General features: G+C 32.6%; 4 protein-coding genes across 9 annotated transcripts; 2 read left to right on the top strand and 2 right to left on the bottom strand.

Moving 5' to 3' along the window:
* The first annotated feature begins 2962 nt into the window (after window positions 1–2962).
* Window positions 2963–5768, top strand: LOC107641459 (uncharacterized). Of its 4 annotated transcripts, XM_088488014.1 has the most exons (3): window positions 2983–5138; window positions 5221–5264; window positions 5358–5768. In XM_088488014.1, exon 1 carries the CDS (start codon window positions 3002–3004, stop codon window positions 4802–4804), a length of 1803 nt encoding a protein of 600 aa, XP_088344140.1. In that variant the 5' UTR covers window positions 2983–3001; the 3' UTR covers window positions 4805–5138; window positions 5221–5264; window positions 5358–5768. The 4 variants fall into 4 exon arrangements, with proteins under 4 accessions (XP_016200436.1, XP_088344140.1, XP_088344139.1 ...); XM_016344950.3 differs by lacking the exon at window positions 5221–5264 and having other exon boundaries at window positions 2963–5138; XM_088488013.1 differs by having other exon boundaries at window positions 2983–5264.
* A 1918-nt stretch (window positions 5769–7686) lies between these two features.
* Window positions 7687–9694, top strand: LOC107644667 (uncharacterized). Its single transcript, XM_016348577.3, has one exon. The coding sequence runs from the start codon at window positions 7851–7853 to the stop codon at window positions 9648–9650; it is 1800 nt and encodes a 599-aa protein (XP_016204063.1). The 5' UTR covers window positions 7687–7850; the 3' UTR covers window positions 9651–9694.
* Window positions 9695–10294: 600 nt separating this feature from the next.
* Window positions 10295–11803, bottom strand: LOC107644670 (ENTH/ANTH/VHS superfamily protein). Its single transcript, XM_021103147.2, has one exon. It carries the CDS (start codon window positions 11801–11803, stop codon window positions 10634–10636), a length of 1170 nt encoding a protein of 389 aa, XP_020958806.1. The 3' UTR covers window positions 10295–10633.
* Window positions 11804–15671: 3868 nt separating this feature from the next.
* On the bottom strand, window positions 15672–18622 carry LOC107644673 (Class I peptide chain release factor). Of its 3 annotated transcripts, XM_016348592.3 has the most exons (7): window positions 18165–18622; window positions 18001–18076; window positions 17366–17496; window positions 17186–17256; window positions 16761–16842; window positions 16548–16596; window positions 15672–16097 (listed from the first exon to the last, which is right to left on the bottom strand). In XM_016348592.3, the coding sequence occupies exons 1-6, from the start codon at window positions 18597–18599 to the stop codon at window positions 16576–16578; spliced, it is 816 nt and encodes a 271-aa protein (XP_016204078.1). In that variant the 5' UTR covers window positions 18600–18622; the 3' UTR covers window positions 15672–16097; window positions 16548–16575. The 3 variants fall into 3 exon arrangements, 2 of the variants coding, with proteins under 2 accessions (XP_016204078.1, XP_020958807.1); XM_021103148.2 differs by lacking the exon at window positions 16548–16596; XR_002347552.2 differs by lacking the exon at window positions 15672–16097 and having other exon boundaries at window positions 16546–16596; window positions 17366–17492.
* Between the last annotated feature and the right edge of the window lie 1048 nt (window positions 18623–19670).

Consider the following 19670-nt stretch of genomic DNA (forward strand, 5'->3'; position numbering starts at 1 on the left):
TTTATGATATTGGTTTTTTATCGTAACAAAAAAAACTGTGACCATAGACCCAAAATATTGTAGTGTTAAGGTCTCATTTTCACAAGTCTATTTTTGGAGCAAAATATCCACCTAGTTCAAGTAGTTAATTAAACAGAAGAGTTCGACGAACTTAGCCCATTTGACATCCTACTTATTGGTTCCTATGCATACTTTTTAGTGTCAAGCTAGCCTAACAAATCAAGGGTTTTTCTTTTTATCCTTAAATTAATTTATTCTTGTCTTATTATACGAATTAAGAAACGCGTTCTTTTGTTAAGAATAAATATTATGCCATAACATACACATATTTTATATATATATATAGGGTAAAAACGTATTTAAAACAAGGGAAAAAATTTGTTACACAGATCAGACAAATAGAAATCTGATACATCAATCAACCAAAGCATGTTATTACGTAATTCGAAGCAACTTCTTTCGAATTACATTCCTACATAATTCGAAACAATATAGTTTGAATTATGCACAACGTTTTGTGAAGGTAAATCGAAGCAATTTGGTTCGATTTACTCCTTGGTTTTGTTTCTATATAATTCGAATGGGGCTAATTCGAATTACTATGCATTGAGCTATTACTCTATTACAAATTTTTATAGTATTCCAAACATCTTTTAAGTCATTTTTTAAAATTATTTTACATGGAATAAAATATTTTTTGTGATATAATTTAAAAAAATATTAAAAAAATTTATTAAACTATATATTTACTCAAATTTTAAATATAATACTCTTCTACATAATTAATAATTTAAAAATTAAAAAAATTATTTAAAATTTGAGTAAATATATAGTTTAATAAATTTTTTAAATATTTTTTAAAGTAAACCACAAAAAATATTTTATTCCATGTAAAATAATTATTTAAAAATTTTTTATTTAAAATTAAAAAAATTATTTAAAAATTAATTATGTAGAAGAGTATTATATTTAAAATTTGAGTAAATATATAGTTTAATAAATTTTTTTTATATTTTTTTAAATTAAACCACAAAAAATATTTTATTCCAGGTAAAATAATTTTAAAAAATAATTTAAAAGATGTTTGAAATACTATAAAAATTTGTAATAGAGTAATAGCTCAATGCATAGTAATTCGAATCAGCCTCATTCGAATTATATAGAAACAAAACCAAGGAGTAAATCGAACTAAGTTGCTTCGATTTACCTTCACAAAACGCTTGTGCATAATTCGAACTATATTGTTTCGAATTATGTAGGAATGTAATTCGAGAGAAGTTGCTTCGAATTACATAATAACATGCTTTGGTTGATTGATGTATCAGATTTCTATTTGGCTGATTTGTGTAACAAATTTTTTCCCTTGGTTTAAATACGTTTTTTACCCATATATATATATCATAAGAGGAGTTGTTAAAGTTATTAAATTAATAAAAAAATTTATGATAAAAAATTATGTAAAGTTTATTTTTTTAATATAATTATTGTGTATCTATTAAAATAAAATATTTAAAATTTTTTAGTAATAATAATCTTAATTTGTGTTCTAAAGATATATATTTGCTAAACTCTATTTTTGTTTTTGTTGCAAATTAAGTGTTATTTTTAATTTCAAGAAGCTATTAATTAATTTTTACTTACATTTTGGGTTTTAAAATAAGTATCACTTTGCTTTTTAGGTTCATTAAAAAATTATGTAGATACTAAATAGAAAGATAATTCTAGGAGATAAAATAATTAATGAAGAAAGAGATAGTATTAGAGATCTTTTTACTTTTTTCTCTTTTTTTTTTTTTTTTTTACCAAAGATAGAAGACTCGATCCCGCAACCTCTTAATTGAGTATGGGGAGACTATGCCATTTGAGCTATTACTCATTGGCAAAATTTAGAAAGATATGTAACTCGAACCCGCGACCTCTTAATTGAGTATGGGGAGTCTATGCCATTTTGAGTTATAACTCATTGGTTAAAAATTTGGAAAGATAGGAGACTCGAACCCGCAACATTTTAATTGAGTATGGGGAGTCTGTGTCATTTGAGCTATTATTCATTGGCTTAAATTTGGAAAGATAGGAGACTCGAACCCGCAACCTCTTAATTGAGTATGGAGAGTCTATGCCATTTGAGTTATTACTCATTGGTTAAAAAATTTGGAAAGATAGGAGACTCGAACCCGCAACCTCTTAATTGAGTATGGGGAGTCTATGCCATTTGAGCTATTACTCATTAGCTAAAAATTTGGAAAGATAGGAGACTCGAACCCGCAACCTTTTAATTAAGTATGGGGAGTCTATGCCATTTGAGCCTCGAACCCGCAACCTTTTAATTAAGTATGGGGAGTCTATGCCATTTGAGCTATTACTCATTGGCTAAAAATTTGGAAAGATAGGAGACTCAAACCCGCAACCTCTTAATTGAGTATGGGGAGTCTATGCCATTTGAGCTATTACTCATTGGCTAAAATTTTACTTTTTTCTCTTTTGAGTTTTGATTGCTTAAACTTTCAATATGATCTAATAATTGTCTTAATACTTATGCAAAATTAAACAGAGATACTTAATATAACAGGAGGAGGTACGAGCAACTAAGCTCACAATTTAGTAATTAAATAAGTTTATCAATTACATATCCTAATGTCACATGTTAATGTTATCAAATAAAAAAATATAAAAATACAAAATTTAAATTTTTAATATATTTATTGCTTATTTATTAAAGTAAAAAAAGTTTAAAACTTTTACTAATAGTTAAATTTAATATATTTTAAAGCTCTATGTATTTGAACTTAAAAAATTTAATTATAGAAATCTGGGCCGAAGCCCAAAGTTGCAGTGTAGAGAAAGATTGAGATTCCCATGGCTTAGGAATATTGGGCCAAACATGACTGGACTCATTGAGCCCAATTCTCAGTCCGAGTTGAAACTGAAACTCAACTCAACTCGCTCTCTGACTCAGTCCCTTACTCTCACTAGTCGCTCCAGAATCCATAGACATTAGACAATGCTGGGTTTACGAAAAACAAATTCCAAGTCTTGTTTGCTACGCCTTCAAAGGCTTGTTACACTTTCGAATCCCATAATTTCTTATAATTTCCCTTTTTCTTCTTCAAATTATTGTACCCATGATAGTCGCATAGGTGTTCATAAAACGGTGAACAGAACTCAACTCTTGAATTCTATTAGGAACCTCAAAAACGTTGATTCTGCTTTCAATTTGTTTCACAAAATGGTTTCAATGAATCCTTTACCATCTGAGAAGGACTTCAACTTGCTGTTTGGTTTCATTGTGAGGATGAAGGATTACACAACTGCAATTTCTTTGATTAAGCACATGTGCTCATTAGGTGTTTGTGTTAATGTCTGTACTCTCAATATTGTTATCAATTGTCTATGCCGTTTGGAGAACACGGCATTTGGTTTCTCTGTGATGGGGATGATGTTCAAAATTGGTTTGGAGCCTACAATGGTGACACTTAACACCATTGTTAATGGACTTTGTGTTGAAGGGAACGTGGATAGTGCTATATGGTTGGTCGAGCACATGGAAAACATTGGTTATCAACCCAATGGTGTCACCTTTGGAGCAATTATTAATGGGTTGTGTAAGATTGGAGACACAAATGCTGCAGTTGAGTGGTTGAAGAAGATGAATGAAAGGGATTGCAAGGCGAATGTTGTTGTTTACAACACAATTTTGGATGGTCTATGCAAGGATAGGTTGCTATCTCATGCTTTGAGATTGTTCGCTGAAATGACCAACAACGGTATTCGGCCTACCGTTATCACTTATAATTGCTTGATTCATGGCTTGTGTAACTTCGGTCGATGGAATGAGGCTGCTTCTTTACTGAATGAGATGATGCAGGGAGGAATTATGCCGGACGTGCACACTTTTACAATCTTGGTGGATGCTTTTTGCAAGGATGGCATGATTTTGGGGGCGAAAAGTGTGCTAAGTTTCATGCTGCAGATGGGAGAGGAGCCTAATGTTGTTACCTATAACTCTTTGATTGATGGATATTGTTTGCAAAGTCAAATGGAGGAGGCCATGAAATTATTTGATTTGATGGTTCATAAGAACTGCTTGCCAACCATTGTGACTTATAACTCTTTAATCCATGGATGGTGCAAAGTTAAAGACATCGATAAGGCCATGTGTCTCTTAGGAGAAATGGTTAACAAAGGATTACATCCAGGTGTTGTAACTTGGACCACTCTTATAGGTGGGTTTTGCAAAGCAGGTAAACCACTAGCTGCAAAGGAATTGTTTCTTGCAATGAACAAACATGGACAAGTTCCCAATCTCCAGACCTGTGCTGTTATATTGGATGGCCTATTCAATTGTCATTTCCATTCTGAAGCATTTTTGTTGTTTAAGGCAATGGAGCATAGTAATCTGGATCTTGATATTGCAATTTACAATATCATGCTTGACGGATTGTGCAAAGGTGGAAAATTCAATGATGCACAGAAGCTTCTTTCTTGTGTTCTAGTTAAAGGGATGAAAATTGATGCGTATACTTATAACATAATGATTAGAGGTCTATGCAAAGAAGGATTGTTGGATGATGCTGAAGACTTGCTCATGAAAATGGAAGAGAATGGTTGCCCACCTAATAGATGTTCTTATAATGTATTTGTCCAAGGGTTGCTGCAAAGATATGACATTTCAAGGTCAAGAAAATACCTTCAAAGAATGAAAAACAAGGGCTTTCCCTTAGATGCTACCACTGTAGAATTGCTTATCTGCGCCTTCTCAGCTAATAAAGGAGACAATGCATTGCAAGAGTTGCTGCAGAACTGAAGATTGTATTTAATCTCTCTTTTCATTGTTTAATAGGACCAAGGTATTCCTGCTGCCCCAAATGGTTGGAGTCTTCCTTGAACATGTTGTGGGTTCAATATCCGAAAACATTCAAAATCGGATGATTGAAAGTAATGAGTGGAAATTAAAGAGGAAAAGCAAGACTGAATAGTGTGCATCTAAGAAATTCCATCCTGAATTTTAAGATAAAGGTAGTGGGTTGGTAAATGGTAATGCATCCAAAGAGTTCAGAGAAGCAGGCATGTTTTGCTATGACATTATCAATGGCTACAAGAGGCTGTGTTTCTATAACCTGAAAAATTCCTATATGCAGGTATGTGTCAAAGCACCTAGACTAGAAACATATTCGATTTGATTAAGAATAATTCAATTTAGGTTGTGATTACTGATTACAGCTTGGCAGTCGGCAGATATCTCATTGTTTTCCTAGGCATCATGAGTATGTATTTAATGTGGAACAGAAGCATTGTGATGCCTAAAATATTGATTGATGTGTTGGTGATAGTACAATGGTGGTTTTCCTTGTTTTCAGATTGCCACAACAGAGCAAGAATCTCCTTTTGCAGAAGGCTGGCTGTGTGCTATAGCATTCAACCATTGTGTTTTTATAGACATAATTTACCGAGCAATATAAACAATATGAACATTGGTTTGAATGGTGAAATTTGACTTCAAATTCCAACATTCTTTTGTCTTATGATCACAGATCACCAGATTAAGAATCTCCCTATACAGAAGGTTGGCTTTGTTCTTGTACGAGCAAAAAATTGACACTGTATATATGTTATATTTAGATTTCATCTGATTCAAGAGTAGAGAGTGAACTAGTGATATTTATCATAGATTCATAGATCATGTTATTCTCAGCAAAATATGTGCAATATTCCAGGTTATGTAAACATGGAATAATTATTTTATTCTAATTCATGCTATTTTATGTCACTTTTAAAATACCCCTCATATTTAAATTAAACTGAATATTTCTAGATATATTTTTATGGGAACTTAATTGACAAATTTTGTAAACATTCAAACTTAGATTTCACATCTATCTATTCTTTTATCTTTTATTATATATAAAGGGGATATGTGCAATTTAGTGTTAAAATTATTTTCTTAAAATGTTTATTATATAATTCATAAAAAATAATTATTTTTAAGATTTGAACCCAAGATTTTTTAGTTAAATTATAAATTATTTATTATCTCGATTAAAATATAAATTAATTATTATCTCAATTAATTTAATCTTTATTATTTTTAGGGTACAGTATTAAATTGGTCTCCTATATTTGGGCGTAATTCTGTTTTAGTTCTTAAGGTTTAAAGTGTCCTATTTGAATCCAAAAAAGTTTCATTTAGCATCAATTTAGTCTCAGAGTGAGGTCAAACTTAAATAATTAACTGAATGTCCTACATAACAACAGTACAAGAACAAAATCAATAATATGGAGAACAAGTACAAGTTCTAGATGCACAAAATCAACCGTTGATGTATCAATATATTTATTTATTATTTTTCTTATAATATAAATAAAATATTTTCTATTGAACTAAAGAGAATGATAAATAAATGTATTGATGCATCAACGGTTGATTTTGTGCCTCTGGAGCTTGTACTTGTTCTCCAGATTATCGATTTTGTTCTTGTATTGTTGTTATGTAGGACATTCCGTTAATTATTTAACTTTGACCTCACTGTGGGACTAAATTAATGCTAAATGAAACTTTTTTGGATTCAATTCATTCAAATAGGACACTTTAAACTTTAAGGATCAAAACAGAATTACACCCAAATATAGAGACCAATTTAGTACTTTATCCTTATTTTTATACACAAGTAAAAGTAAAATGTTTTTATTCATCTATATTTTTCATAATATTAATGAATGATAATATATTTAAATTTACATATGCATTTGTTTTTTTTTTTAAATATTTAATTTTAATACACTGATAATGTAAAAGAACTTTACATATGCATTCAATTACTTATCGTCATATAAAAAAATAATTATCTTTTATAATCATTATGTAAATAATTATTTAAATAAATGAACGCAATTGAATGACTGAGTATCAAAATTAAATACTATATTTTTAAATTGTCAAAATAAAATAGTTCACACTATCGGCTATTATCTTTTATTAAACTTTTTATTATCACAAGATAATGAACAATTAGAAGTTTTGTAATAATAAAAAACAGATATGCAATAATATAATTAAGTTTTTATTATTTATACTTTTTTGCTTATGAATATTCTATTTTTTAATTTCTTTTTCACAATAATAACTTAATTAAATTTGTAATAAAATAATTTTAGCGTGTGTAATAATCTAATCACATATGTTCTCTTGAATAATTACTTATATAATTTATTAATTTTATTAATGTGAAAATATATAAATAGATAGATAAACATAAAAAATGAATACATGAATATTGAATCGCATGTATAAAATATTGAGTGTGTATAAAAATTAAATTATTTGCTAAAATGATAATACCTCCATATTAGTTAAAAATCATCCCTATTTTAATAATTTCATTCTACACGTAATTACACGTTTTTTTTTTCATTTGTACAAATTTATTAAAAAAATGATATTTTGATAAATACGAGTGGCAATATTTTCTTCTAGAAAAAGTCTAAAAGGCAGTAATTTTTGTGTTTTTTGGTGAATATTTAACAATCAAAATAAAAGTGAGTAATCTCTCATCAAGATGTCTCACATTATTAAAAACACTATTAATGACCAATTGATGGTTACAAAATACCAAAATTAGTGGCGTGGCATTCCTCTTTTTTCTATTAATTAAACAAAAGATGTACAGAAGCTAACTGAATCAACTTAATTTGTTGCCAGTACCCACCACACTCTGAATCACTGCGAAGTTCCGAAGAACAAGTGCTTCATCTTTATCTTTATCAATAATAACTTAGTAGCATTTTTAATCCCAAACATTCAGGATTCTCAATGATGCAAATGCTGTCTTGGATTCATTTCCATTTGAGGTGAGATGTTTCGAGGAAGAACATGTGCTTCTCTGCGTTTCTTACGCTATCACCATCTTCAACAGATTCAAGTTGGTATCTTTAACCCTAAACCCTCCTTTCTCCTTCACTCTCATCCATATTGTTCCACCATTGAGATTGAGGCAATGAAACACAAATCATACCGTGTAAGTTGTATTAGGAATCTGAAAAACGTTGATTCTGCTTTGCGTTTCTTTAACAGAATGGTTTCCATGAACTGTTTGCCATGTATGAGCGACTTTACCTTATTGTTTAGCTCTATTGTTAAGATGAAGCATTACACTGTTGCCATTTCTTTAATCAAACACTTGTTCTCCTTAGGAGTCAAATCTGATATCTCTATTCTCAATATTGTTGTCAATTGTTTGTGCCACTTGAACCACACAGCCTTTGGGTTCTCTGTGGTGGGGATGATGTTCAAAATCGGTGTGGAGCCCGATCTGCGCACGTTTAACACCATTGTTAATGGCCTTTGTATTGAAGGCAATGTGGATCATGCTATGTGGTTAGCTGACCACATGGATAACATGGGGTATCAACCCAACAGCCACACTTTTGGACCAATCTTACTTGGATTGTGCAAGAAAGGCAACACGCCTGCTGCTATTGAGATTCTAAGGAAGATGGAAGCAAGAAATTTCATACCACAAGTTTTCGTTTACAACATAGTTTTGGATGCCCTTTGTAAGGATGGGCTAGTAGATGAGGCTTTGAGTCTGTTCTTGGAAATGACGACAAAAGGTATACAACCCGATACTATCACTTACAATTGTTTAATCCAAGGACTTTGTACTTTCAGCAGATGGCAAGAGGCTGCATCTTTACTGAGTGAGAGGAAGCTAAAGGGCATTATGCCGGATATGCATACTTTTAATATTTTAATGGATGCTCTTTATAAAGAAGGAAAGATTTCAAGTGCTAGAGCTGTACTTGGTCAAATGGTTCGAGTGGGAGAGGAGCCTGATGTTGTCACCTATAACTCAATGATTGCTAGTTATTGTTCCCAAAATCAAATGGAGAAGGCCATGGAAGTATTTGATTTGATGGTTCACAAAGGATGCCAGCTTGACTCTAACACTTACACTTCATTAATACATGGATGGTGCAAGATCAAAAGCATTAATAAGGCTATTTATCTCTTGAATGAAATGATCAATAAAGGATTAAATCTAGATGTTGTGACTTGGACTGCTCTTATTGATGGATTTTGCAAAGTGGGGAAACCGTTAGTTGCTAAAGAATTGTTTCTTACAATGCACGAATTTGGCCAGCATCCTAATCTACAGACATGTGGAACTATATTGGATGGCCTATTTAGATGTCATTTGTTTTCTGATGCAATATCATTATTTAGAGAAATGGAGAACAATTTGGATCTTAATATTGTAATTTACTGTATTGTGCTCGATGGGATGTGCCATGCTGGAAAACTAGATGATGCACGAGAACTCTTCTCTTCTCTGCCAGGAAAAGGCTTAAAACCTAATGACTATGTTTATACAATAATGATCAAAGGTCTATGTAACGAAGGACTTTTGCTTGATGCTGAAGAGTTACTGATGAATATGGAAGAGGTTGGCTGCCTACCAAATTCCTGCACATATAATGTCTTTGTCCAAGGATTACTGCGAAGAAACGATGTTCCAAGGTCAATAAAATATCTTCAGATTATGAGAGACAAAGGTTTTACAGGAGATGCTACCACCACAGAATTGCTTTTAGATTACTTTTCTGCCCACAAAGGAGATAATGCTTTTCAAGAATTTGTGCAGAAATTTGTTTGAATATAACCTCCTGTTTCATTCTTTGAATTGAGGGTTTGATGTTTTAGCTGTTGTGTGGTATATATTCTATATTACTTGGTTGTCAAATTTTGAGGCTTTAGATTGGGATAATTTTGTCTCAACTTGCTGAAGCCTATGAATTTGATCCTTCCATGCTGTTCTTTGTTTTCAAATTTCCCACAGCAGAGCGAGAATCTCCTACTTGAGAAGGTTATGCTTTGTGTTATTCCAGTCATCTAGTTCCTTTTAAGTTTCATTCATGTGGATTTTTACAGAGCAAGGTAAAACATAGGATATCGTGGTTTGTGACCATTGAATTGGAATTGTTTCTTGATTGCTGTTATGTGTTTTATAGTGGACACAGTGGAGCAAGAGCCACCCTTTTGGAGAAGGTTGGCCTATTCTTCATATACCAACCAAAGCTCAATAGTCAATACTCAATACCCCCTTTTATTTATTTTTTAAATAAAACCATGTACCAAAGATCTTGTTATCAAGAAAATTTGTACAATAAAATAATTCTTATACTACAATCAGAATTAGTCTTTTGGAAAGTTCAAATAATCCAATATATATGGTTTCACCAAATTTTGAAACAATAACAAATACCAATCAATAATAACATTTTCCGTCTATGTATGTTGAATGACCAAAAGCTTTGTATACAATAATGAATTAAAACTATGAACATAGCCTTATATATAACTGAAAATAACCTATTCTATTGTTGTGCACTTCTATAACATTTGTGTCCTATATTTTCCACAGCAACATTGTTTTTTCCCCTCAAAAAAATTACATTCTTCTTTACCAAATTACTCTCCAATTAATAATATATTTGGCACACCACAGTGAAAGGGATTCACAGCATTATTAGTTTACCAAAACTATTGAAGAAACTCACCCAAACCTATATAGTTGATTTCAGGTTCAAACTTTGGAGAACATTCTTGTATCAGCAATAGGTGAAAATGGATTCAGCACTACACTTGTGATTCATTGGTAGGTTCGTCTTCAAATACCACCCATACCTTGCTTATTTTAGTCTCTAGTGTCCATGAAAAATGAGTAGTAGGTGGTGACAAATTTATCTCAATTTTCTCTTCCTTCTTTTCCCTTTCTGGTAATGATCCTTTGAATTGGTTTGAAATCTGAGGTGGGTTTGAGATGCCCATTCTTCTTGATAAAGAGACATGTGATTGTGAAGCCAAAGGTTGAATTTTTGGACTACCATATTGATCCAATGCAATTATATGATCCATGCTGATTAATTGGACAAACGGATATTCCAAACTTTTGTTTCTAACAATTTTCTTGCAACTTGCATACAGATCATGGAGCCTTTGGCTCTGCAATGAAGCTTTCTTGAGAATCTCACATGCTAGGCCTCTTGCCGATGGTGTTAGATCAAAGAGCATGTTGTCAAGTGCTGCGATCCCCTCAGAGAATGTCACATAAACTTGGAAGCTTTCCCTCAAGGTGTTGCTCATGGCAACTTGAGCAACAAGGCTATGATCTGACCCCAACATATCATTTGATGAGAATTCCAAAACCTTATCAATGAGAACTTGGCATTTTGGTAATGTTCTGAATACCATGTCAATGGATTTCTCATCATAGCTCCTAAACTCTAACCCTTTTGACACAATTGCTGGTTCAAGCTTCCCCGCTTGGTTGATTAGCCAACTCATCCTTTCTTCAATATAAGAAGCATATTTTTGTAGGAATCCAAGTGAACGATCATAACCATTCTTTGTGAAACATGGCCTTGTACTGATTTGTAAATGGCCAGAAACATGTGCCTTGCATAATTCCTTTTCAAATGACCTGTTTCCTCCTCGGAGGAGGCGGTGGATCAGGACAAGGGTCTTGAGGGCAACAAGGCTGTCCTTAGTTTTGGCAAGGCGGCAAGAGATCCTCTCGGCAAGAAAGGGGATGGAATTCGGAGAGTTTGAGACAAGGAAGAGGATCTCATGCATGTATTTGTCATCAATGGTGCCATTGTCATGACCGGTGGCGCGCAGAACTGCTATATTTATGCTGGTAAAGCCATCATATTGGTGATGGTTCATCAAGGCCTTACCAATAGACGCATGATCTTTCATAGAGCCAATAGCCAATTTGAGCTTGCCTTGTATATCTACTACACCCATATTCTTCTTAGCTTCTTGTTGAATCAAAAAGGAATGAAGAACTTCAATTATGATTAGAAGAAGCTAAGACTAATATGGAATAATTTGGTGTGTGTAGAGGACTAGAGGTAAGAAGTTGAAAGAGTATAAACATATAAAGGTGAGTAGGGAGAAGAGTGAGAAAAATAAAAGTGAGGTCCTTAAAATATTGGGGTGTAATTACAAATCATAGAATCAAATCTTTCATTTTTTATATACTGAGAATTGTAATGTGGACAAGAACATTCATCATGTAGAATAGTAAATTGGATTTATATATATATATATATATAAATTCTTGTGATGGATTAGCAGTCTACGCACCCAACAGCACTGCAATATGTCCTATAGGGGAAAAAGGCAATAACCTACATGCAAAGTCAACGAGTATATAATCAACAAGCTTCCTTTTCTTTTGGTCCTTTTAAAGTGGCTGAATTGCAAGATCAATGAAAATGCAAAGGATTTTGTTTTGTATAGTAAGCCTCTTTTGTTTTAGCCATGAGCTAACTACTAGAATGAATGGAGGAGAATGATGTAATTTTAACTAGTATTCATTTTAGACTTATCTTAAATTTTTAAAGAATAAACCACATTTCATCATATGGTAATAAAGTAATTAGTCTTGTGACTTTGGTTTGATATAAAAATACTTTTCTACCTCTTATCTGTATATCTTCTTATTTAACAATTTTACCACACAAAAAAAGTCACATAAATATTTTCTATTTGGAAGATAACCTACAACACAATTTACCTGGGGGCTAGGATTTAATTTTCATTTTTATCCTTGATGTTATATATGCACATGAGTATATTTGTTTTTGTTTTTCGGTTTTTCTTTTCCTCTTAAAGTCTTATTGTTCCTTTTTCTAGTTATTGCCTAACTTTCCTATTAAAGGTTATTTTATCTTTCACCAGCTTTACCTCACTCTCTTTTAGGAACTTTCTGTTTTCTACTAGAATTGAAGTAGCAATTATTTAGATAAGCTTGAAGTAAACCAAAGGTCAAAAAGCACTAAGGGATAATCAAATTAAAGGATAGTCATCAAGGTTACCATTTATTAAAGGTGTAATTGATTGATACAGATCAATATCATAACCAACATGGAATAATAAAGTTTGCCTTAGAAGGCTTTTCAAGGTTAATTAAGACTTTTTATGTCATTCTAAGAGAGTCAACGGTGGGAGGAAAAAAAAGTGGAAGGTGAGAAAGAACCTCATTCCACAAGCATATGATTCTTTTTAGCATTTAACTCTCTTGCCATTCACAAAAATACAAAATAATTTGACTTTGCCAAATCTTTCTTCTCCTCCACAGGTTCTATATATATATACATATCATGTAAACTTTGATTTTGGTGGGGAAGTTGAAGCCCCACCCACTGCCACAGAGATCCAAAGACAAAAAAGTGTTGTATGTTGTTGCTATATTCTATTCTACCAATAATAAACCAAGATGTTTCTACACCAAGGTAATGCATATAGAAAATAGATTTTTTTACATAAATTCTTGTATTTCATGTTCACATCCACTTCATTATTTTTAGATTTTAGTATGACTTATATTTTAATACATATGCTTTTTTTAATATTGGATTGCAATAAGCGTCTATAATTTTTTTTTTTTATTCATAGAATAAGAAAAAAGTTGCCTTATACCATTTATATTTGAACACGTCAGTTTTGTACATTATGATTTATTCATGCATTTGCTACATGTGTAATACAATAATTCGTGTTAGATTATAAAAAGTTGATGGAATAACTTTTCTTATAGTATGTAAGCATCTAGGATTTTTTCACTGTTTGTTATGTTGGGTGGGGGGGATTATAAACAAAATAACAACTTTTTTTTTAGATTATAAAAAATTGATGACTTTTTTATAGTTCCCTGTTGATGAATCCTGTTGGTTGAAGATGACAAATGAAAATAAAGCACTACCAAATTAAAAGTAAGGTTGTAAAGGAGTAGTCTAAACTCTAAACTCTAAACTGGGCATAAAAAAGGTAACTTTTTAGTGCAAGAGAACTATAGTTTTTGTTGCAACCTTGCACAAAGAGTATGCCTTGTTATGCCTTGTTATGGTAGTACAAAAGGAGAAAACAAGGTAGTATAAAGATATACAAAATTAGAATAGCAAAAGAAAAAAAAGAGCATAATTTACTCGAAATAATTTAAATTGAAACTATTTCTTAATTACTTTTCATTAGGTATCAAACAATTTAAAAATTTATAATTAAGTCCTTATATAAGATAAAAATTTATAATTAGATCTTTATTAATGGGTAGTTGTACGGTGACTTTAAAAAACCATCAACTTGCATTCTATAAGAATATTAGTTTTAGCTATTAAAGATCGTTGCAATAGACTAAGTAATTGGAATATCGTTCAAGAAGCGAATGCTTGTGTAGATAGATTGGCATGAGAAGAACATGAGTTTCAGTTGGGATGTCATTTTTTTTTTCTATTCTCTCTGTATATTTCTTTAAGTTTTCATGTAGATTTCATTGGAACTGTTTTCTCTAGAATAATTTCTGTCTAGTTTTCTTTCTTTTTAGGCTTTATGCCCAAATATGTATAAAAAAAATTATTATTTTTCATAAAAAAATATAATAATTTTAAAATATGTTATAACAATATCCTACATCAGACACAAAAAAGAATGTTATTAGTAGAAAAGAAATTAAAGCATCCAGTCATATGTGATGTATATGCTGTTGGCGGCTGGGAATATCCTTGGTATTCTGAAGGATGCCTAATCTAAAACAGCACTCACTATAATTGTTTTATTGTGGCATCAATTTCAAAGCTGACTATGGTTATTAGGTACTAATTCTAATGGACAAAGCTAAATAGCAAAGATTTTTCACAATGACTCAAACACAGTCCCATTATCTAATGGTCCATGTTACAATTTGCATACTTTCTTTGTGTATCTCTCTTTGACAAAGTCAAGTCAAGAAAGGAAGAATCTCCATGACCATTAACAGAGGAATTGAAAAGAAAGGATTTTCAGCCATTCAGGATTTCTGTACTCTACATGACTCTAACATTTTTTTTTTCTTTTTTAAGAAAAAAAATATATATTAGGGCTTAAACCAGAAGAAGAGGTCAGTCATCAGCCACTGTTTCTGGAATTTATAAATCACATGGTGGGAATTTGACCACTGAGAAAGGTGAAAGATGCTAATTTATGGATAATAAAATAGTGAAGAGATCAAGAGAATCACACATAGAATAAAAAAGTTAAGAAAATTGTCAAATTATGTTAGATAGTTACATGTACTTAATTTAACAAGATTTAGATGACAAAACTGAATTTCTACTAATTGATGTCACAAAATTATTTCATGATATCAACATCCATATCATTTTCTAGAATATAAATCCTTAACTAAAAGGCCAAAATAAATAATTAAATGAGGTTTATTTCCGATGAGCTTTAATTCCATATTTGCAACAGTTACACCCTTGTTCTTTTAGAAGTTCCAAAAACCAAAAAGCTAAAAGCATTTTAATCATTTTAATAACAAAACATTATGATTGTCAAAACATAAAAAAAAAGTAGTTTAAGATACAAGTGGAGTTCATGACTTCATAAACAGCAAGCACCATAGTAAAATTGGAAGACATAAATCTAGATGAGCATGGATTATGTTTCGTATCCAATGAATTGGTGCTGTATAATCATCCTATGAGTGGATTCCATTGAGTGAAGAACTATGATTATAATCATTAGTTACAAGAATAATTTGATTATTCTGATAATCATGCCACTAGAAACAAATAAAAAAAAAAAAAAAAGCAGTAAGCACATACCTTCCAGAAAAATCAAGAAATGAATAGTTATAAATTATAATCATTGTCTATAAAATCTACAAAGATCTGCATCTTGTATATCAGGTTGCCAACTTGATGTTCACTAGAAACAACTAAAATTAAAAAATTAAAATACAACCAGAAAAAAGAAAAAAAAGGGGAAAAAAAAATTACAAAAGTAGCTGTCAATGTTTTAACAAGGTGTACACAGGAATGCATCATGTATTTGAGGTTGCTGTCTTGATGCTGCTTCAGGCTTCACCTTCAACATATCATACAAAACCAGTTTCATTCCACTCTACACACGGAGTCTGATGAATAAGGTCTTAATTACAAGCAGAAATTCTGATTTCATTTGTAACCTTGATTCTTCACTGGAGAAAAATACCTTGTTATGGGCTCAAAGAATTTCCTTCAGTAGATATATGTATCCATGACACAAACTGAGACATCTGAAAGAAAAATATAGTAAAAATTAAGGAATATATCATAACTAATTTCAATAAAACTATGAATACTATATGTTCTTCAAATTTGGTTTTCATTTGTGGTGGAAATTAAAGAGTAAAGTTCATAAACTGTCCTTTCTTCTGCACCAAGTTTACCAACCAAATTGTTGTAGAAATTAAGTAGTTTGTTTTCTATAAATTTTTGTTGTGAAAGATGGGTCGAACTGTTGATCTTCATAACTGTAGTTAAATTTCAGAATAAACTCCTATTGACAATGTCCCATTTTTCTTGTGTCAAGTACCACTTAAAATAACAACGTATAACAACTTATTTTCCATTATTTAACCAAATTCCATGCATATTGGAGGTTTTCTCTATTCAACTGCATATATATACCCAAAATGTTGACTCAAATTGTGGGTCGTATGAGCAGGAGATAGAATAAATTGTACCTGCATATGGAGTGAAAATTCAGAGATTCTACTTGAGAGGCTTCATACCCTGTTCAAGCACCAAAAAGCAGATTCCGAATTACTATTTGTTAGATAAAACATGTCTTATCTGTTCATTCTATTTCTTTTTATGCTATTAACTAATTATACAAAACTTGAAGTGATCGATAAAATACAACTATTTTATGCCAGAGAAAACATAAAAAAGCATACCTTTGATGCCCGCAGTTCATTTACTTCCATTCTAAGTGAATCATCTGATAGAATTAACCGAGACAGTGCCCCAGTACTTAACCTGCAATATGTTTAATAAAAGCCAAAACAATTATAAACTTTTCACATAAATATAAAAGGTAAGCCAGTAGTTACAATAACAATATAGATATTGTCTAATAAATAAATAAATGATATCGGTTATCACAACAGTCCGGCTTAAACGAGAAATTGCTTCATGAGATGAGTGAAACTAGCCTATATCTCCTTCATTACTTTCATATCAAATATCAAATTTCAATTAGATTTGTGGGTATTCTATACATCCATCAGCTGGTAAAATATTCCATGTCTCATTTGATGAAAGTTTCACATGCTCAGAACATGGGAAAACAAAAATCTGACAGAAAACATGAGCCAAGTACCCAAGATATTTTGCAGCATCTGAGACGGAACCCTCAACTGCAAAAATGAGATCCAATAGAGCTTGCATTCCCTGTTGGAAAGGACACAATCAGTTTTTAAATTCTGTAAAATGCCTGGAGATAATGAAGAACAGAATGAAAAGCAAAAGACATTGGCACAAGGAGCAGAGATAAACATACCAGCAAAAACTTGGGGTTATTGGGTCCAATTTGTGGACCACAATCTGAACCTCTAATGGATGACTTGGGAGGAAGTATCTGAAGAAGCTCCCTTGGTGGCGAATAAGCTTCAAGATCCACTGTCTTCCTAACTAGCCCAACAAAAGAAATGCTATCTTATCTATCAGGAGAAAAAAAAAATCTGTGTACATTGCTTGCTATTAGTTAATATATATTTTCAATCTCATCTAAGAATGTAATGGGGAAAAAAAAACCTTCTCTAGAGTCCTAGATCAACTTTGTGAAATCAAATATATTTATCCACTACTTGCTAGTTTATTTAGGAAGCTAGTTATCCAGTGCTGATTCTTTTAAGTTGTACTAGTAAGCTTGAGGCCAGTTAGGGTTCAATTTTCTTTAAAGAAAAAATGCTTTTGTGCTCATTGTGAAGGACAGATGCTTCGTTGAGTTGCCGTATCCACGTGTATCCATGTGTCAGACACATTTCAATCACCAACACTCCAAACACACACATACAGAGACTCCCTTGGTAAATTCAATCAATTTCATATATTTATCTAAACATGTTTTCCTACCCAATGAAACAAGCAATCAAATTCCAGAGCTTGGAACAGCAAATAAATAATAGAGCTTACGTTTGAGAGCAATACGAGCACGAAGGCGTTTCAAAGCGGAAGCGCGATTCTTGTGCTGAGAGCGATCCTCGGAAGCCTATGCAAAACAAGAACAACACCGAAATTGAGGAATAAACCAAGCAAGACGAGATTTTGAGAAGGGGCAAAAGGGTAAAATGACATACCTGAGCGACGATGCCGGTAGGGAGGTGCTTGAGGCGGACGGCGGTGTCGCGTTTGTTGCGGTGCTGGCCGCCGGGGCCGGAGGTCCTGAAAGTTCCCATTTCGCACTGGCGCATGAGCTCGTCGTCAGTGAGCTCAAGGTAGCGTTTGGAAGCATCTTCGGTGGTGGCATCAACGGTGGTGGAGCACCACAGTCGGTTGTTGATTCTGTTTCTAGTTGCTGTTGTTGTTAACGGTGGTAGCAGTGATTTTGATTGAGAAAGTGGAAGAGAATAAGGTGTTGTTGTTAACGGCGGTAACAGTGATTGTGATTGTGATTGTGATTGAGAAAATGGAAGAGAATAAGAGTGTGAAGCGAAGATTCTAAGAGGAAGAAGGAAAATTGGTTTGCATATGAATAATAACATTCTGTGAGCCATTCGAAGAAGAAGGAGCATTGGTTTCGCTTTATCATTTATATATATGGGGTTACCAACTACCAATGTTTAACTAATTTCTTGAACTTAAATATCCTTTGTCAGTTACTGGTCCGAAAGGGCATCCCATTCTTGACATCAAATTGTTATTTAACCAACTTAGTTAGCTCCCATGCTTTTAAGCAAGTATTAAAAATTGGTTTTGTGAATGTGACCTATTGGAGCTTTTTTTTTTCTATTTAAATAAAAAAAATATTTACCGATTTAAATAAACGTATAAATATTTACTAAATTATATTTAGAGTCATATCTCGAATACAGTGGGAGAAGTCAAAAATTGAATGTATCTTGGACGCATTGATTCCGTTTTGTGATACGAGACGCGCTGATCATATCACGGGTGCACCCGAGATATGAACAAGAGAGCATCTCGAATACAATGCGTTCGAGATATGTGCATATTCTGACATAGAGCAGTGCATCCGAGATACGTGCAAGAAAAGAAAACAGGGACACTACATCCGAGATATATTCAAGATCCAATGTTATGAAAATATTGTATACTTTTTTAATGAAAATTTTGTAATATTGTAGATGAAAAATGGTCCCATAACAATTGAATTTAGGTATACAGAAATTATGCTTCATTACACATTAAACACATTTAATAACAATCAGTACATCGGAGTGATAACAGTGGAACAAAAAGACCTAAACGGCTAAACCCCAAATTGTATGCGTCGTCATGGATTCGAGTGCCGCGCATTGGGACACCCACGTCTGGTGTGGCCCTCTCCGCGGCAGAGCCCACATCTCTTCTCCGCATGCTCAATGGCATCTATCTCATTTCAGATCCGAGTGGATACCGGCCTACCCGATGTCTTCCTCCTCATGGCTGAGTTGGGCTTCAGGCATGCACCGTACCATGGAGGTTACATCTTTTCGTCTGGTATCGGCGGAAATTCTCTCTAGTATACCTTGAATACAGAGGCCATCGTGTACACGGGGTCCACAAAATGACCCCACTCAATACTCGCAGCTGCACATGCTGCCAGGGCATGTCGACATGGGTAATGCAATGACTGGAACAGG

The sequence above is a fragment of the Arachis ipaensis genome, chromosome B5, assembly GCF_059453495.1.
Source record: "Arachis ipaensis isolate K30076 ecotype BB chromosome B5, ASM5945349v1, whole genome shotgun sequence".
NCBI classification, from domain to species: domain Eukaryota; kingdom Viridiplantae; phylum Streptophyta; class Magnoliopsida; order Fabales; family Fabaceae; genus Arachis; species Arachis ipaensis.